General features: G+C 42.5%; 1 protein-coding gene and 1 long non-coding RNA gene across 3 annotated transcripts; one reads left to right on the forward strand and one right to left on the reverse strand.

The window, feature by feature from the left end:
- Window positions 1–467: 467 nt before the first annotated feature.
- Window positions 468–7,881, reverse strand: SLITRK5 (SLIT and NTRK like family member 5). 2 transcript variants are annotated; one of them, XM_075742954.1, is made up of 3 exons: window positions 7,502–7,881; window positions 5,990–6,084; window positions 468–5,024 (listed from the first exon to the last, which is right to left on the reverse strand). In XM_075742954.1, exon 3 carries the CDS (start codon window positions 5,014–5,016, stop codon window positions 2,122–2,124), a length of 2,895 nt encoding a protein of 964 aa, XP_075599069.1. In that variant the 5' UTR covers window positions 5,017–5,024; window positions 5,990–6,084; window positions 7,502–7,881; the 3' UTR covers window positions 468–2,121. The 2 variants fall into 2 exon arrangements, with proteins under 2 accessions (XP_075599069.1, XP_075599068.1); XM_075742953.1 differs by lacking the exon at window positions 5,990–6,084.
- A 986-nt stretch (window positions 7,882–8,867) lies between these two features.
- On the forward strand, window positions 8,868–12,386 carry LOC142600151 (uncharacterized). Its single transcript, XR_012833607.1, has 3 exons — window positions 8,868–8,969; window positions 9,612–9,669; window positions 10,839–12,386. It is a non-coding gene; the product is annotated as an uncharacterized LOC142600151 (long non-coding RNA).
- Window positions 12,387–20,632: the final 8,246 nt, after the last annotated feature.

The following is a 20,632-nucleotide window of genomic DNA, read 5'->3' on the forward strand; positions in this document are numbered from 1 at the left end:
AGCTTTGTTTTTGTAGAAAGTGACAGATTGTACATGGATAGGAAAAGCAGAACAGAACAGAGCCCTTTTGCAATAAAAAATGTACTAGTGAGCAACTCTGCAAACACCACCAAACTTGATAACCTAATGAAGAAAGACAAAACCACATGTAAAATATCACTTACCCTGTTCCACATATTAAAGACCACTTCAGTAAGGAAACAAAATGTAAATATAAAACTATCCTATTGAATATGTTGGTGAAACACATATCCCTGTGTTGCTCTCTGACCCATGTTATGTATGCTGGTAATTACCATATGTCATGTTTTGAAAACAGAGAACACATTATGTTTTGCCTAAAAATGTTAGCTCTTTCTGATGAGCCATAATTGCTAGTAAAGAGAATCCAACGTACAAACAGATGATTTTGGCAAGAAATTTTAAACTTCAGATACTCATTACTTCATGATCTTACATTTGAAATATTTATCAAGTGTTTATTCAGAAACTATTAAAAAATCACATGTGCTGGGATACATATGAGACATCAGTTGTCCCATCTTACAGTGATGCTGTGTTTATGAATATCCTTGCCATTGCCTGCTGCCCAAAGGGGTAAAGACATTGTATATAAATGTGTACAGTCCATCATTTGGTCTTTCAGGATGCCAGTAAACACGTGGATCTGTACAAGTGCAATTGTACTTGACTAAACAATCAGAAACTGGCTACAACAGTTGTAAAATCATATTTTGGTTAATTAATAAAAAAGGAAAAAAAGAAAAGAAAAAAACCTGACAAATCAAAAAAGAAACCCTTTTTTTTTCCTGCTAAAATGAATGCCTTCTACATGTCCCTCACTAGTTTGCCCAACCAGATGCCTGAGCAGGAGGTTGCTAAAAGGTACATTTTTAAATAGAGAAACATGATTTTTTTTTCTATTGTGATCAGATTTTATGTCTTAGATTGTCTGTTAAGATTTGGTCATAATTGGCATTATCTGTAATGATTTAAAAGGTCCTTCTGATACTACATCAGCTTTGGGAAAAAAGCTCTCAATGTAGTGCAACACTTTAAAGCCATCTGCAGACTTTGGACCCCATCCTGGAAAAAGAAGAAACACTTAAACATCCCAGCAGTTTTACTCGTAAGAATAGTTCTGCATCCTCTATCCTAATCTTTTGGGCGTTTGACCAACTTTGCTCAATGAGTGAGTCTATGGGACTACACGCATGGGTAAAGTTGTTCATAAAGTTGTTCCTAAGTGCCTGCAGGATGAAGGCCTAAGCTGGGACTTCTTTCACAAGTAGGGATACTCAAGTGAGTAAGAATTTTCAGGATTAGGCCCTAAAATAGTGAAGGAAAGAGAAATGCTAATGTGCATATAAAAATAGGTGCTACAATAAAATATTTTTTTATATTTCATCAATAAGTTATTTTCACTAACCAGTTATGGATCATATATCTCTGCACTCTTTAATGATTTGTCCACATCTACAGTGATCCTTTTAAAGATCATAATATATTTTGTAATTCAAAAGTCCAGAAAGCATACAAACACATCCTTAAAAAAAGGAAACCTTGTATTAAAGTCGGGGTGTGCTAATCTCTCCATAAAAGCCATTTAGACTCACCCATGGCTAAAAGGGGAAAATGTGCGCTGTACTCTTCAATCAGAAAGGAAACAAAATTAAACAATGTCTGTACAAAAAAAAAAAAAAAAGTGACCATGACTTTTGTACTTGTAACCTGAATATGACCTGACAAGACCCTCCTGCCACCTTCCCCAAGCACACATGCACACACGCAGGATGCCGGTGTTGTGCCCAATTTACACAATAGGTGGTTTCCTACTTCCAAACACAGTAAAAGAAAAAAAAGAACAAAGAAAAAAACCCTGAAAATAAAATAAACAGCACACCCTTTCAGAATCATTCCCCGAAGCTGAAAAATCCTGTGCCAAGGCACTTCACCCTACAATAAAATGAATTAAAGGGGAAAAAAAGGAAGGGGGCGAGGTGGGGGAGGGGGGGGAGGTCAGCATTTACGTTTCTTTGTTTTGCGTGTGGTTGTTAAATACAAATACTCTAGAGAAGGAGCTGCTGTGGCTGGCGGGGGAGGGGCTGGGGGGGCTGTTTCTCAGAACTGGCTGAATGTGGTCTGTTTTTCCAGCACTTCGAGGTAGTCCGGCTCTGCGTTTAGTTTTGCTTTTAGCTCCAGGTACTCGTTCCTGTTGGGCTCTACATAGACAGTACTCGGGGGACTGTAGAGCACAGTCTCCCGGAGCCTGCCGTCCCCCGGCCCCGGGTGCAAGTACTGGTGGGCACGCCTAAGGTCATAGTTGGGGGAGTAGGTGTAGGCGGCGGGGAGCTTGGGGTAGTCGGGGAGGGTGGAGCCGGGTGTGCCCAGCGTGGAGGAGGAGGAGTGTTTCTCGGGCTCCAAAATGCCCCTGTAAAAGCGATCCGCGTCTTGCACCGGGGAGAGCAGCTCCTCCCGCGGCTCGATGGTGCTCACGCTGTACGCGGGGCTGCGCACGGGCGCGTCCTCCCCGCCGGGCGCCGGCGGCGGCGGGGGCGGTGGGGGCGGCGGCGCGCCCCCCCCGGGTTGCAGGGGGTGGCTGCTGTAGGTGACCTTGAGCTCGTGGAGGTCTTTGTAATCCTCGCCCGCGTTGCCCTCCCGGGAGCGGTAGATGGGGTTTTTGCACATGTGGCCCAGGGGGTGCGGGATGTACTCGTAGACGTGGCCGGCGGGGGTCTTCACTTTGGGCAGCGCCGTCCCCCCGCCGCCCCCCCCGCCGCCGCCGCCGCCGCGGTGGGACGGGTGCTGCTGGAGGTGGGGGTGGTGATGGTGGGGGTGGTGGCCGCCGCTGTAGACGCTGTACTGCATGTTGAAGGAGCTCACGTCGGAGTTGTTGGCGCTGGCGTGGTCACCCTGGCCCTTCTTGCGCCGCTTCATCACCAGGACGAAGAGCCCCGCCGCCACGAAGACGGACATGATGAAGACCAGCAGCAGGCTGAGGATCAGCACCGAGAGCGGCACCGAGGAGCCGCCGCCGCCGCCGGCGCCTCCCGCGGGCGCAGAGCCGCCCGCCGCCGCCGTGCCGTTGAGGCGCACGGTGGAGGAGGAGGGGGTGGTCCTGGCCGGCAGCTGCCCCGGGGACGGCGTGGGCGTGGAGACGACGATGTCCGAGTAGTCGGGGCACAGCAGCTCCGCCCGGACGGCCCGCATGTCGCTCTGGGCAAACTTCTTCGGGGACTCGCAGATAACCTGGTCCACCAGGACACCGGTGTTGAGCTGCTCCAGCCACAGCTTCATGCCCACCACGTCGCAGGTGCAGTCCCAGGGGTTCTCGTGCAGGTCGATCTGCAGCAGGGATTTCAGCTGGTCCAGCACCCCGCTCACGGGCAGGTAGGAGAAGTGGTTGCTCCGCAGGCTCAGCCTGTAGAGAGACAGACCAGAAAAAATGTTCCCCGGCAAAGACCTCAGCAGATTGTTGTTCAAAAACAAGAGCTGAAGGTTGGGGACAGGTTCAAAGGTGCCCGCCTCTATCTCCCGGATGACGTTGTACTGCAGGAAGAGGTACTGCAGGCTTTGCAGCCCATAGAACAGCTCTGGGCTCAGCCGCTCGATCCGGTTCCCGTTCAGGTACAGCCTTCGCAAATTAGTTAAATCCCCAAAAGCCCGGTCCTGAATGACCGAGATCCGATTATTGCCCAGATGCAGCAAATCCAGCCCGGTAGCATCCACAAAATCAGCCCTGCGTACCAAAGCAATGTAGTTTTCCGTCAGATACATCTTCTTAGGATTATAGGGTTTGGGCTGCAGTTCGGAAATGCTCTCAATCTTCCTCTCCTGACAATTGACGTTGAGGCCCAGGTCAGAAATCTGCAAGTTGCAAGTGCAGGCAGTGGGGCACTCCAAAGGCACCGGAGATTTGGTCTGGTAGGCAATGCTGGGGCCATAGTTGCTGTATCCCAGGTCTTTTGAGGGCAGGCGGGAGGTGGGACGCACCCTCGTCTTGTTGGGTTGGCGGGTCCCTTTGGGGGGCTTCAAGGGGGATTTGTAAACAGCTGAAGAAGAAGTGGCCACGGAGTTGACTGAGGCCGGGGTAGTGTGGAAATACCCTGTGGTGCTCAATGGTGTCTGCGGTCTCATTTCATAATCCGAGATGAGCCTCCTGGGGCAAAGCTCCTGCTTGGAGACTTCATCCAAGTCTCGACCATGTAAGCGGAAAGGGGTTTCACAAACCACATCTCCCACCAGAGCAGAGTAGGAGATACTGTCCAGCCAATCCTTTAGAGCAATCAGCTCACAAGAGCAATTCCAGGGGTTTTCCTCCAGCTGCAGCTCCACCACTTTATCCATGTGCTGCAAAAGGCCCACATAGGGCAACAGCTTCAGCCGGTTACCCCTCAGGTCCAGGTGAGTTAAGGGCACAAAACGGAAAAGGTTGTTGGGCAGACTGGAGAGGAGGTTATCATTGAGAATCAGCACCTGCAGCAAATGCAGTTTGCTGAAGGCATTGGGTTCGATGACGCTGATATAATTATAATCGACCTGTAGGTATTCCAAACTCTCTAGCCCAAGGAACGTGTCATCCCGTAAAAGCTCCAGCTTGTTATTGTTCAGGTGCAGCCTCCGTAAACCTCTCAGACCATGAAAGGCCCCGGTTTCGATGTCTTGTATGTCATTGCTCCCCAGGTGCAAAATCGAAGCCCCCGTGTAATTGACAAACTGATTCGGGTACAGCCTGTTCAAAAGGTTCCCAGACAACAAGAGGTGGTAGACAGGGAACCTTGGTGGACTGATCTCAAAAAGGCTGATGATCCCTCTGTTTTCACAGCTCACTGTTAAGATGCTGTCCTTCTCCTCACAAGGACACGCATTATCACAGATTTCCCCATAATACTCGATGCTTTCTGCCCACGAAAGGACTAGCGATGTTAAAGCAAACGCGATCGTCTGCAGCATCCAGATATGCATTTTTTTGTTGAGGTCCTGTTCCAAAGTTATTGTAGAGCAGCAAGCGTACATTTTATTTCCTGTAAGGATAAGGAGAAAAAAAAAAAAGAAAGCAGCATAATAGCATAGCCCCATAAAATCTAAAATGGACACAAAGTTTATATATCTTCAGTGGGGTAGAGAATGGATTGTTAATCGAACAAAAAAAAAAACTCCTGTCACTTCTAATTCCCACACTTTCGAAAACTGGATGACATGCATTGATTAAAAGGTTGATAGACAACTCCTCGCGAGTCAAATGCCTGCGGTGTTTAAAAAGGTGAGGTCACAGTAGGAATTGTTCTGGTTCTGTTCGTGTGGGGTGCATTTCAATGCTTCCTTGGATTTCTTTTTCATGACCAGCCCCATAAATATACATAAAATGGCTGTCAGTTCAGTTTCACGGTTCTAATTTAAGAGAAAAGAAGCACCATTTTACGAGGTTTCCCACCTCCCCTATTACCCAGCTCCCCCTTCCCTTCAGAACCTCCCCAGTGAACAGCGCACCAAGGTCTTCCCCTACTTCTACCTTGATTTTTAACCTGTGGTGGAAATGCCATGGTAGGAAACCAAAGAAAAATTCTCAGTGCAGAAAACAGCAGCTTAATTCAACAGAGAGAATACTGACACATTCTCCACATCACACATTTCTTAAAACTCTTTTATGTTTTTTTTTTTCCCCTATCTATACATTTACAAAGCACACACCCACCCACACAGACATGCACATGCACACACACACACACACACAGAGATGACTTTTGTGGAGGAATTCTTCAGTAATGAGATTAAATATGTTAAGCTCCTACTTCAGTGCACTTAACAGCTCTCTTCAGTGAGAGAAATGTTGTATCTTTACACAAGTAAATAATTTTAATTGATCACCCCCCTCCCCGAGTTATATACAATGTAACAGAGCTGACTGTCAAGCAGAGGTCTTCAGTTCTTACACACACACACACACACACTCACTCTTACACTTAAAGGAAATTTATAAACCACTCACCCAAAATTTGTGAAAAATGTAAAACATGCGGATCATCTTCGGAGTCTCAGCCATATCTGACATACCGCTTATTCCCAACGTTCTGCAAAACTAGCCTGGTAGAAGTGGAGAGATCTAAATAGGTCTCATGGAAATATCTCATCGCCAACACTCCAAGCATCAGAGTTACTGATTATAAGCAGCAATGGCTGTCAGTACTCTTCATCTTTTAGGGGAGAAGACACCCAGGCTGATTAAAAGCCAAGGGGGGGTGGAAGGGAAACCCTACCATTGACCTACGTCAGTAATTTAATACCCAAATTTCACCTAGCTGGAAACAAATCCCATTTCCATTCCTTCTTGCAGTCTTTCTGACTCCTTGTGGCTTTCTTCTACTTCTGCTAGTCTAAAAGCAATATGAATAGGGAAAATAAATGCATTGTGTGTGTCGGTAGGAGAAGACTAATAAATCATCCAGGCTTAAATGCTAGGATCTTGGAGCAGGCTTGCATTTTGTATTGTCCACCTCAGAGCTCCCATCCTCATGACACAACTCTGGTTTGGAGGAATGCATCCTAAAAAATGGGAAGTCTCAGTACTGCAAGACATCTCCTGTGGCATCAGGTTCAAGGCTGCAAATCTAGCACTTGCAGCAAAGGCAGTCATGCAGCAAGAAATCGGAAGTCTCGGCGAATCTCCCTCTAATTCTGACCAGACGTCAACTGGATTGGAATTACTCAAAGCAAAAGGCTTCACTGCATAAAGGCAGCAGAAATCTTACTCAAAGGCATGTATCTAGCATATTCTTTCTCAGCTCGATCAGATCCATTCATCCATTAACCAACAGTTCTTCGGAGGAAAAAAAAAAATAAAAATGAAATCCTGCCCGGTCAGTGTTAAACTCCCAGGCATTTTACAACTTTAATTCAATTATGGTTAGTAAAGGAGGCAAATACAATATTCCCTCCTTCCTCCTTTTTCCCTTTCCCTGGAAAAAAAAAAAGGGGGGGGGGGGGATGGGACGTAAAGAAAATAAAGTTGTAGCTGGCTATATGCAAGGTTGCAATCCCGCCCTGGAACCCCCTCTGTGATGACTGCGTGCTGCTGTTCGCCAGCTCCCTACAGAGGTTCAGACTGGAGGGGGGGGGGCGGGGGGGCGGCGGGGGGGGAGGGGAGAAGAGGAAAGGGGTTGCATCGGGATTTTTCTTGTGTGTGTGGTTTTTTTTTTTCCCCGAAGAGTTCAACCCTTAGATTACCGCACTGCATATCCGGCTCGAAGCAGCTTTCAGTACCGCCGACAGCAGCAGCAAGCAGGCAGCCCCAGCCGGACACTGCCACCCAACTGAGCAGCACCCAGAGTTGGGAGAAATGGCTTGGGGGGGGGGGGGACGGAGCGGGGAGGCGTTGGGGGTGGAAAGCAACAGCAAGGAAAGACCCGGCGGTGAAGGGGCGGGGGGGGGGGGGGGGGGGGGGGGGGAAGGGAGGAAGAAAAGAGAGAAAGAGAGCGCGAGAAAAGTCAACCCCGGTACTTACTTCGCCCGAAATCTCCAGGGCCCAAGCATGGTGGCAACCCATGAAGATGCCTACCCGCTGCGCGGGCGCTGCGCGGAGCCGCCGGGGCGGCGGCGGAGGCGAGTATCGCAGCAGCCGGGGAGGCTCGGTGCGGAACGCACACAAACACCCCCCGCACGCAGGCGGCGCCGAGACACCAGCGCTCGCACAGGGGCGCACACACACACGCGCACATACACACACACACACACGCGCACATACACGCGCGCGCGCGCACACACACACACACTCTCACTCTCTCACACACGCGCGGGCGCGCGCGTGCCCGGGCAGCCGCGGGGGCGCGCGCCCCGCACGCGCACTCCGGCGCGCGCCCTAACGGCGGGGGCGGCCGGCGGAGCGCCGCGCTCTCCCCGCCGCCGCTGAGCGCAGCGGGAGGGGGGGGCGGTGGGAGGGGAGCGGGGGCGGGGCTGAGTGGGGCGGGGGGTGCAGGGAGGAGAGAGGCGGCGGGGGGGGGGGAGCGGCGAGGGAGGCGGAAGGGAGGGGGCCGCGGGGCGGGTGTCCCCGGCTGACGGCGCGGCAGGGGGTCGGCCCCGCTCGGCGCCGCGCACCCCGCACGGACGGTCACAAACCGCACACACGGTCACACACCGCACACGCGCAGGCACACACATGCCGATACGAGCGCCGCGCTCCCGCCCCCGCCACACCCCCACCCCACGCACCCCCGGTGCCGAACTCACACTTTCCCCGGCACGGGCCAACTTTCCCCGCGCTCCGCCGCCGCCCCGGGCGCCGCTCCCGCTCTTCTCCACACCCTCGGGCCGTCGTCCCGGGGCCCGGCGGCCTGCGGTAGGGAGCGGCACGGCAGCGCAGCCGCCCCGGTCCTTTCCCTGCAGCGCTCGCTGGCCGTGGCTGGGCGGCGCGGAGCGGAGCGGAGCGGAGCGGGCGGCCGGTAGACCGGCGGCCGCCGCCGCTCGCTGTCCGGGAGCCTGCACCGCATCTGCGGAGATCGTGGGGAATTGGGTGGTCGCGCTGAAAGGAAACGGCGGGTTTCGCTACACGCATCCTCCGAAACGAGGGACCTGGGGTGCGTGTCGGGGTCGTTTATTTTACCTTTTCCCCTCTGCCCACCCCAGCCACGGGGCGCGGAGGGGGTCGGGGGAGGGGGGGGTGCAGCAGCAACCACTAAGCGGCTCTGAGGATGCCCTTCTTCCCTGCCCGCCCGCTCCCCGAGGCCACAGGGGAGGCCGCGGTGCCGGCGGCGCTCCCGGGCGCTCCGGGCTGCCGCCGCGGCGCGATGCGATGCGGCGCCTCCCGCCGCCGGCAGGTGGCAGCGCAGGGCGGCGGATGGGCCGCGCTGCCCCGCGCAGGGCGCGCTGGCCCCGGCCGCGGGCGGCCCCGCAGGGCTGGGAGGGGACCGCGCACCGGCACCGCGGGGGGACCGGCCTGCCGGGGGGCGTCGGTGGCCTCGACGGGGAGAGATGAAGTAAGGGACGATGTGCTGACTGCGTTCTCTTTGTTGCCGGTTGGAAGAGCTGCCGTTATTCCGTTATATCCGGAACATGGAGAGGGGGGGTGGTGTTTCTGTGCAAAGCTGGCTGTGGCAGTGGTGATGGTTTTTTACGTTTAGGTTTTTATTTTCCACGAAATTACGTATTTGGCTGATCTTCAAAAAAAATGTAAAAGGTAATTTAATTTCATACATGCACAGATGTGTGCGTGTTCGCATTTGTGTATTCATTACTGTTATGTGCTGTGTACATTTTAGTATGTAAATCAAATAGGTGTTTTGCATACAGGAACACACGAAGTACATCCCACGTGCGCAACACAGGTTGGAGTCCAGCTTCTGCTCAAATGTAATGCTAGACATAGTTCTGCCTTCATGGGTTTTCTTGTGTGAGTCTAAACACTGAAGAAGGAAGAATATTCTGCATATGATATATGAATTCATCACATCTATATCTTCAACAGACCTCTGTCAACTCATATCTTAACATCCCAACATGCTAAATCCCAGGATGATTGTAAAGAACCATGTTTTTCTTTAATGCTCAGCTTTCCCCAAAAGGTGTATTCTTCTCTTTGCAAATGTAAAAGGAGCGTGACTCAAATCCTCTTTCCCTAGGCCTGAAATACGCAAGATCTGGTGTTTGGATGGAAGACAACTTTCTTATATAAACCAGGTAATACCCCTGACCTTGTAGAAGCTTTTGGAAAGCTTCTCAGTGGGACAAAGTACTTCTATTATTAAAGAATCTCTGACATTCGTGTTTTGATGCAAAACCAATTGCTTCAGTGGAAGGTTTTGAATGGCTTTAGGTTGAGTTCCAAGATACTACCTTTAGTCAGGAAAAGAATACCAAACCACTTCCCTCCCAGCCCCTGCCTGCCCCCCCCCCCGCCCCTTTAAAGCTTTTCTAATGTTCCAGATTAAATAGATGATGATAGTGGAATAAAAATAATTCATAGGTAGTAAATAGGGATGTTTTACAGAAGCTTCTTAGGACCTCACTATTTTTGAAAAACATTTATGTTTTGAATTAATAATTCTGTATTTTGAATATATGGGATTTTATGCATATATGCTTGCATTTTTAAGGCCTGTCATAGCATCTGTCTGTGTTTCTATGCTATTTTTCTCTCTGACACACAAAATTAGACATACGGAAATACTTTTTTATTCATAAGGAGAAAGATATTTTAAATAATCTTGGCAGCTAGGCTGAGCTTAACTGTTTCAATGAAACCGTTTTGGAAAAGTTGACATTTCATAAACCTGAAATCCTGTTAAAAACTATTATGTAAAAGTCAGTATTGTACATATATTTCAGTTCAATTATTCTGGTCCTGTGCTAATGAGATATTAAAAAGTATAATGAATAGAAAATCCGATTTAATAAAATCTTACTTCCACGTTGTTAGACTGCTAGATTATTTTAGTAGCACACACGAGGTTTAAATAGTTATTAGTGTAGAACTATCATGCTGCTGTACCATTCATTCTTACTATGATTAACATTATATTTTTAGTAAAATACCTTAAAGTTCTGTAGAGTTTTGCAGACTATTTACTTCAATATACATGACTAGCATGAGAGGGCACAGCTCTGTATTCCTTACTGAAATCAGTAAGGAATTAGACTCCATTTGAATGATGTCTACATAGTCTGAAAGTATTCTTTGCAGTGGAAAGTTATGTCTGAATATTTGCACTAGAACTGTCATTATAAACCTGAGCACATGAACATCAAACAATAAATGCTGCTAAATTTATGAGAAATAAAGAGGGCTTTATTACTACAGTGTGTTGCCTTTTGCTAATTTATCTTTCATCCGCCTTTCATTAAACCAGGAGATCCTAAAAACCTTTAAACTGAAATACTCAGGAGGAAGTGGGAAGAAACTTGTGTAATCCTCACATGGAATACAAATAGAGGGACGTGAAGGAGGATGGAACAACAGAAAAGATAGATAAACAAAAGAATATGATGAATACGTGGATTATATCTACGAGAACTTGCAACTTTACAAGTCTACCCCCTTTCTACATTACTTCAATCAATAAGAGTAGCAGGAACAGTTGATACAGCATGTGGAACCAGACAGTATGGGAGAACAGGAACATGGAGGTACCAAAGTCATAAGTGAAATATATTGGAACTGAAGGATACGCACTGTTTAGGAAAGACAAAAAAGGTGGTGAAATAATTTCATGTTAATGCACTAAAAGCTGTTAAGAAGTAAAGGCTGTTAAGCAACAGTGCAATAATGTTAAATTTGAGGGTGAAGATGAGATAGTGTCTGCTTAAATGAAAATTACTGAGAAAAGGGTAGGAAAAAAACTTCATGGGGATGCAATCTGTTATGAATCTGCTGATACAGATTTGATCTGGATAATAATGCCTATAAATATAGGAAAAAAGTAAAAATTGATATTGTGTGATTATGCAAATTGTGCAATTTTGCTCACAGGCAAATAGGAGAAAAAAAATCAACCAATGATGTTGGGGATGATATGAATTTGAACATGATGGAGAATAGCTGCTTCTATGGAACAGACACTGAGCAAGCAAGAAGCAAGGATAACTTAGACTTAGTTTTAGTGAGTGATAGGATCTGCAGGAAAAACTGATGATAGAACGTAATCTTAAATCTGGTGGTTTTGAGCTTTTCCATTTCGTGTGAAGCTGTAAGACAGAAAAAATGTAGAGGATCTGTAACTGCTGTCCAGTATTTTTGAAAGGCAAACGGAGAAAAAAGTTTAGTGACGTAGTCTTGCGTGAGGAGCACCAGAATTAGAATTCAGATAAGGCATGATATTACTTTATGTAAAAAAAATACAAACACTATTGAATGTTTACATTGGGGAAGAGGGGGAGAAACAAACAAACAAATAGAACAAACAACAGGGATGAAAAAGAATTCCCAGAAGGTAAAAACCTTAAGCAACTTATTAAGGGTAAGTACAAAACCTATAAAGAATGGAAAAGAGATATTGATTAGTGAGAAGAAATCTGCATCAATAATTAGAAGGTATAAAACCAAACAGAAGGTCAGAAGCCTTGTTAAACCAAAATTTGCACAGAAAACTGAAACATACTACAAACTTCTTAAGCCATGTAATAAAAACATAACTTAAGAATTGGGATGGATGTTAAAGGATGGGGTGGACATTAAGAATAAAGTAGGCCTGGGCTACAAAGTTACTGGAAAAGTTGTTTCTGGTAAGACTGCACATGTAAATTTTGATACATAATGAAAGTAGGAATAGGGCAAGAGAAATCACATCATCAGCCTATCTGGTACTGTGTGGCACAAGCATTTAGCCCAGACATTTTCTGTCCTATAGTACTGAAACAATCAACACATGACATGCAAGTTCAGAAGTAAGCAAGTCTAAAATTTCCAAGAAGCTTAGACAAGGAGACAGTACATAATATTAAGAAGGGAGTTATCTGAACGGGTGGAAGTCATTAGTGGAGTTTGTCCTTTGTAATATGCTTAGCACTGATTTCAGGGTATAAGGTAAGTGGGTCTGGACAGAGTTCGTAGACCATACAAAACTAAAAGTCTTGCTGAGAACCAGATAATCAGACAAGATGACTTTTGTATAACACATATGTATGTATATATATATACACATATATACACACATATACAGACATACACATATACCTATATACGTGTCTGCGTATTGAGATATGTATATGTGTAAATATACACACAGTATATAATTATGTACAAATTTAATGTTACTGTCAATATTTTAACACATTAATATTTATAAATGTAATTCATGTGTATCTATATATTATTTTCTTTTGGCCTGGACTGATAGGAATGGTGTGAAATTGAATAATGCAATCTACAAAGTCATAAATGAAAACTTTTGCTATAAACTGGAAAGATTCAATTTTATACAAAATTCTAAAAATCTGAAGGTAGTGGTCAATCAGCAAGTGAGTATATGTTTCTATTTGTATTGGGTCTAGCTGAGATGGAGTTAATTCTCCCCACAGCAGCCCTCATGGTGCTGTGCTGTGTATTGGTAGCCAGCAAGGTGTTGATAACACACCAGGGTTTTGGCTACTACTGAGCAGTGCCAGCACACATCAAGGCTGTCTCTACAACATTTCTTTTCCCCTCCCAGCAGCAGGCTGGGGGGTGGGCAAGATCTTGGGAGGGGACACAGCTAGGACAGCTGACCCAAACTGACCGAAGGGATATTCCATACCATATGACGTCATGCTCAGCAGTAAGAAACTGAGAATAGGGGGAGGAACAGGGCGGGGGCATTCATTGGGTTTTTTTTTACAATGTTTGTCTTCCGGAGTAAGGGGCATGCATACTGAAGCCCTACTCCCCAGGAAGTGGTCGAACATCGCCTCCTGATGGGAAGTAGAGAATAATCTTTGCTTTTTGCTTTGCTTCCACGCGCACCTTTTGGCTTTAGCTACATTAAACTGCCTTTATCTCGACCCATGAGTTTGGGGTTGTTTTTCCATCTTACTTTCTCCCCTCCTGCCTTGCTGAGGACGGGAGTGATAGAGCGGCTTGGTGGACACTTGGCGTCCAGCCGAGGGTAAACCACCACACTGTTATAAAAGAAGTACTAATATAAAGGCAAAAGAGAAATGTGATTCTATGATGTAATAGGCAGGATTGTCCTAATAGGTGGGAAAGCGTTAATACTGTTGTTAAGGATGTGCTTTTTCATGAGTTCCTGTTGTATTATGCATGGTTCTAGTCATACCTTCAAAGAAGATCTTAAAATGAAACTTAAAGATCAGAAAGAAAATAGGGAAATTCGGGCATGGAAGATGTGTCTACAGAAAGGATATTTTTTTTAAAAAAGGCATACGTAGCCAAATAGATATTGAAAGGGCATGTGATTCCTTACAAATGCATTTTTAGTTAAATACTAAAAAAGAAAGAGATTGAACTAAAGAGTGATGTTGGCATGCCATCAAATACTGATATATTGATTATATTTTAACATAGCCTAGAAATGTGAGGAAAATTACTGACCATCTGAGAAGTGAGATATTGGAAAGTTCTTCCAAATAGGTAATGAGGCCAATAAACCAAAGTTGTTTTAAGACAGAACTTGAAAATCTTACAAAAAATATTGTGTAATTGAATGGGACAGTTCCTGTTAGGAAAGTGACATTTGTGCGAGTTGGGAAGGAAAGGGCTTTTTGAAAAAGATGTTTTATGGTTGTTCTACATTTATACTGTATCTGTTCTCTGCCTCAGGGCTTACTGCAGGCTCTCAGGTCAGGAAGGATGTTTTCTCCCCTCATTGTATAATTTAGATTCTGAATTATGTTAATTTCTTTCTTTCTTTTGTTCTCCTTTGTAAAGTGGGATGTGTTTTAATTCCTAGAACATTCAGCAAACAATTTCTACATATTTCATCCTATTGCAGGGGCCTCAGCAGACCATTGGTGTGCCCTTGTTCCCCTTCTTCCCCCCTTTTTTTCTTTTTCCCCAAGGAACATTAGAGGTCTTGCTTTTGGTCTTTACTGCAAAATTAAAGTTTTTGAGTCAGTATTGGAAACTGGGTAGTATTATCTATAGTAAAACTTCTCTAGACCTTTTTTTTTTTTTTTTTCCTTTTTTTTACTACATATCTAGTATATGGTAACCCGTAACTGTGAGGATGTAGAAATTTAGATAGTCCCTTCCATCTATATGTTCCTACGCTTCCTATTACTACTTCTTGTGAAAATCATATTCAACTCAGTGCCATTATCCCAAAAATGCTAGCTAAACTTTCAGCATTTTCAATAGGACATGTCATGGATTAAGTGACATAAAGGAAAAAAAACTCTCTAAATTTCCTAAACTATTCTGTCATTATACATTAGATCTGACTTTTCATCTCTCTTATCTCCTTGCTATACTTAGCATTATCAAATAATTACAATTATATTACATCAAATATGTCTAATTTTAGGTACCTAAATCTATCCATAATAACTGAAATGAAAGGATTCTGTTTTCATGTGGGTCTGAACACTTCCTCTGGGGTAGCTTCTGCGTTTTTTTTTTCTGATGGAAATTGTGTGATAGGAATTATACAAAGGTTTATTCATATTCTTATACACAGGGGTAACCCTAAGGTACGAATCTATGCAGTTATTCTTCTTTTCTTTCTGCTTTCATTTTCTTACAGTAAGTAAAACTGATTTAACAGGAGAAACTCAGAGAATTACCAAGTGTTTTCTGTCTTAACGGTTAAAACATTCAATAGAAGGAGCTGGCTTAAAATTTTTACTCCAGATTAGTTAATAGAAATTTTGATATGGTGAGTATACTATCCCTGAGACATAGAGACTGACTTACCTTGTTCCTGTTCACTTTGAGGGAGCTAAGCGTCCCATGAGAATTTCTGTTGAACTGTTCCTCACAAGCAAAACAAGCAGGGGAAGTCAGAAATTGAAAATCAGGGTTTATGTATCAATTAGACTTCTAAAAGTGACTCAGTAGTAACAGCACTAATGTGATCCCTAAAGTCTATGAAAAAAAAATTGCTGTCTAGTTAGATGTTATTGGTAATAAAATGTACAGCAAGGAATGTAGATCCTTGAGGCACATGAAGGTACCCAGCAAGAACTTTGGCAGTCCTTATGGTTTCTGAGTACTGGATCTGGACACTGTCAATGACAGGTGGGAGCATATATGTATTTTTTGTAAACTTAACCTTGTGTGACTATAAGTGGACACCAATGCTTAGCTCTGTGTTTTATCATTTCAGTAATTTTGCCTGAGAGTAATCAGTTGTTTTACTTTTTTGGAAGTGTTATTTAAGACAACCTATTTGCATGCACAGTAATTTATAAAAATAATAAAAAGTAAATCCTCAATTTGATTTTTGAAAACCAAGTCCAGTCTTACGGATTTCTGCATTGTACATTTAAACATATATTTATAAAATATAAACACAACACGTTAGTTTCACATATTTATATAGATGCATTCACTTAATAACATAGAATAATAGAATAGGCTGATTCTTAATGAGACAGGTCTTTATTTAAGATAAATATGAAGCTTTATGTACACAGCGATAATTTAAAATCAATCTATTATTCAACCATTCTGCCTAAATAGGCACTATAACTAGGTTATGTTGCATTAAAAGGGAGTGAGGAATGTTTGGGGTTTTTCTTTGCTTTTTAAGTAAGTGGACTCACTCCAGCAGAAGCCCATAGAAGCCTTACAATGAACTGAAGTTGCCTGTGGTGGCTCTTCAGCGTGATCTGGATTTCATACCACTGGTGACTCCTCCAGGTCTTCTGACCGAGGAGTTTCCATCAGTTGTTGCCACTAGGTGTCCGTATATGCACCTCTGTGCAGGAAAATGCTTAATGGAACGCTAACTGACCGAGAGGGAGAGGAGAAGCTGAGCGGGAGGAGTAGAAAACATGATAGTAAACTCTTTTTTGTGATTTTTTTTTGAGTTCTGTTTAGCAACTATCTTGCACATTACTGAAGAGGACATATTAATAGATTCGTGATTGTGCAGTCAGATTTCAAAACAAACTTTTTAGAAAACTGGATATTAATGTGGTCTTAGAGTGGTCTTTTTGATGTTATTAATCTTCTGAAAGAAATCTCAGTTTAAGTTTTCTATTTGGTAAATCTGTTATAATTTAAAAATTATTCATACAGTTTGTTATAAAAATGGATTTTCAAATAGTAAACTCTTTTACTTAATTATATATGTCTAAGATGAAGAAACGTGTAGTGTTATTAGCTTCTCTAGAACTTTCTGATAAATAGGATGCTTAAAGAATTAAAGGCCTTTGATGTATTGGACAGCCATCTAACCCTTAAAATTAATGTTTAAATAGATCACTAGTAATATAAAATAATTTGGTTTATACCATAATTCTTTTCATAATCAAGTTATTATTAAATGTTATGCAAACATTCTTCTAGTGGGCCAGTTGTTTAATCAAAGTTAGCAGCCATTATGACATTAGACCTTTAATAATAATAAAAAAAATAATAATAATGAAGAAAAATGCTAAGAGGTGTGAAGGTATGTTCTTTCAGTTATAAGCAATATACTTGAATAGACACCTCAGAGGATTAAATAATTATTTCCTGTAACATCAAAAGACTGTATGTACAGCACTGAGAGCTGGATTATACTGATATTGTCTGGGAAACGGGAGTTCTTGAGCAGCGCCTTCTCTTTTTCAAAATGCAGACCTTACATTAAAAACAAACACACAATATTTGATCCTTCTCAATACTGTTCAAAACAAGACTACAGAAAAGCTGCTTTTCTGAACCTGCAGTCAGTAATCCTGAAGCTGTAATTCTGAGCTTACTTGTTTTGAACTTGTAGAGAACAATAATTCTCTTTTGGAGATGTCAGCACTGTCAGACATTTTACTGCTGGACATTTGTATCACACGTAGTCTAAGAATTTGGGGTTAGGGAAAGGGGTTTTCTTTTAAAGGTCTTTACTAACAACATAATTTTGTTGGAATGTCTCTGCTGGTTTTAAGAGAGTCTTGTTTTTGGTTTAAAATTTGAGTTCAGTCTTTTAACCCAAAGGTGAGAGAGTTACAGGTCTACAGCACTGAAAACTCATGAATTGATGAATTCATTCATGAACCATAGCTTGCAATTCTTAGTCAGCCTTGTTTAATTCATGTTACTGGTTCTTCTTCGGAAGTAAACTGAAAGTCAAAGTGAAAGCAACCTGTCTCAAAACAGATATGATAATCTGCTATTGGGTTTGGATTTTCACTTGTCTATTTTAAATTAAATTTAAATATATCTGGTTAGTTGACAAGACTGAGTGTTGGCAGATCAAGAAGCTATGAGACAAATTTATTACAAAACTGAAAATCCTTCTTTAAAGATACTGTGGTGTGGTCTGATATTCTTTGAACCACAGGCTGGAATAAGGCTAGCTTGAGCATCTTTATTGATTACAATTTTTATGGTAATGCATAAAATGAGAAGTAGCAGGTAAGGACTGGCCTTTCCTTTCTTTATTCTGTTAATTTACTAATTGCTGTAACTGATAATCAGTTTAAAATTTTTATACAATAGGCAATGGAAGGAGGAGGACTGATGCTTTACCATTCAAAATGAAGAAATAGAACATGATTTGTGAGCAAGGGATTTTAACCATTATTATAGACCAATGGAAAGCACAAGTAAGAATATGCTTGTGTTTTATTATCAATAAAATAACTGAATAATACCAGTGTTTTATTAGTTTACCAGTGAAGTTACTAGTTTATGTGAAAAATGGTGGTGATATATGTAAGAAAAGATTCTATATTGCATATATTATCTGTAGAAATTATACAGATGTCTTACAGGACACTAAAAATATAATACATTGAATAAAAAGAAAAAAAAAGTCATAGTAACTGTATAATACACCTTAGTTAAGAATATCAAAATGCCCTGCAAACATTGTTTAAGTCTTGTTCTATTGCTAGTTATAATACACCACGCACCCTTTCACACCCTCTGTCAAAGAGAAATATAGAACTACAGTCTTCAGAGGAAAAGAATGCTGATAAGCAGTTTATTTCTGCATAGAAGTTGTATCAAATTCATGATTTAATGTAGTTTCAGCTCTAGATTTCTATACATGTCCCTGTGGAACATGAACATCCTACAAAGCTTAAGTATAAAGCCACATGGGATTTCACTATGTTTGTTGCTACTATGGTGATACCTAGTAGTTGCAAATGACATCTGGATTCTCCATGAGAGATATCTAATCAGATAGTCTTAATATATATTACCATATTACAATCTATGACTATGAAAAATCAGCAGGAGTGAGAGTGTCAGTCCTCTTGAAATCCAGTAGTAACTGGATAGTATGAAGTTACTTAACTGTACTTGGCTACCTGGAAATTTGCAGCCAAAGTAGAAAAAGCAGGTGAAGGAGAGGTGAAAGGAAATATTATCCCCTGTCTTCGTTTCAGGAACTAAAGCAAAATGAGTTTAGTTAACTGAAATGTTGCACATGGAATACTTTATTGAATGAATTCAATTCATTTCTCAGAGCTCCCTCTCCAATATCTCATCCGGAAAATGATTCCAACTCTTAATACAGTAAAATGTTGGAAATGTTTAATGTCCTTTTATGTCTTGCTTCAATCCATTTTTTTTAATGCAAATGTATAGCTGAAATGGATGGCAACAGAGAAGTTTAATAAATAACAGTATCAGTACCTAAATCATGAAGTCTGTCTTGCCTAAGATAAACTTTAGCATTTTTAAGCCTGTGTAGGATTTGCGAGCTTCAAGCTTTGTTAGGAAGCTGTCTTCCTTTGCAAAACGTTGCCTACTTCTGAAATGCATCTATGCAGTGCTAAATGAAATTAATTCCCTCCACTTGAACAATTTCCCAACTATTGTAGGAAAGGCGAGAAATATTTTAGTTAGCTTTATAAAATAAAATGTACTTTTTAAAGGCAGACAGGTACTGTGTTTTGAAATAGTCTTACTAGGCAACCATGCATGGTGTCTAAATCAGGGCCAATTAATCTTTAATACTCTCCTATAGATAATTATGTGAGAGGAGCATCTCCAAAGGGTGATTCTACTTACGTGACCTGAAGTCTGCTAAATACATGTCCCTCTCTACTGATTGTGGGGACATAATGCATTTAACTTAGTGCCTGAGCTGATACCTAAAATCAAGTGGGCTTAATACATACTTGGTTAATGGTCAGTCAATGTCTTAAAACCAGAGATACCTAGATATAACTGTAAAGAGATTAGCGTATATTTATACTTTATGTCATCTGTACTCTTATTGACCTGGGTGGGACTTTTTGGGAAATATAGTGCTACTAATCATGAGGCAGATATTGTGTCTAAAATTCAGAACTGGATTACCAAAAGTACTTATAAACTTAATATTACAGGAAACATCTTAAGTTCTCTTTCAAAAAATAGTTCACATGGCTGCTAGCAACTGCACATTAAAATTTTTTTATGACTAGGTTTATTTTATGTAGTTACGTCTATAATAATATGTATTTTGTGTTTGTTATTCTGTTAAATTGATGTGCATGAACATATGGATTGTGGAACATTGCTGTTAGTATTAACGATGTGATAACAGACCTGTGTAGCCAGAAGTGGGATTTTTGTTTGTTTCCTTTTTTGCTGTTACACATGGATTAAAATGTCATGTGGATGCCATAATAAGAAACCAATTTCCTTGCTTTGTGCTTATGTTTTCTTATCATAGCAATTACTGTTTAGTCAACAAATTATGTTTAATGAAGAGTTTTCTGTTAATTTATATTTTACTTTCTTTCATTACATATTCCATTGTTCTTAATAGCATTTTAAACCTGCATTTTTTTGTTTGCATACAGTTAATAAAGCTCAATGGTTAACCTTCACATCCAAGATAAAATGGAATAAGTGTCTTTGTTATGCTGAAAGGAAAGTATAAAAAAACCCATAAAAATGCTGTCATTGGTATTGCCAACAAAATTTGCAGATTTGGCTCGATATCCAGAATAATGACTGTCACGTGATTTATCAATAATGACTGCTGACTACCACATAATTTAATTTGCGACACTAACACCCAAAATGCTATTATAAAACATACATGGTTTATTTTCTATTTCTGCT

This window comes from Balearica regulorum, chromosome 1, assembly GCF_011004875.1.
Source record: "Balearica regulorum gibbericeps isolate bBalReg1 chromosome 1, bBalReg1.pri, whole genome shotgun sequence".
Lineage (NCBI taxonomy): Eukaryota > Metazoa > Chordata > Aves > Gruiformes > Gruidae > Balearica > Balearica regulorum.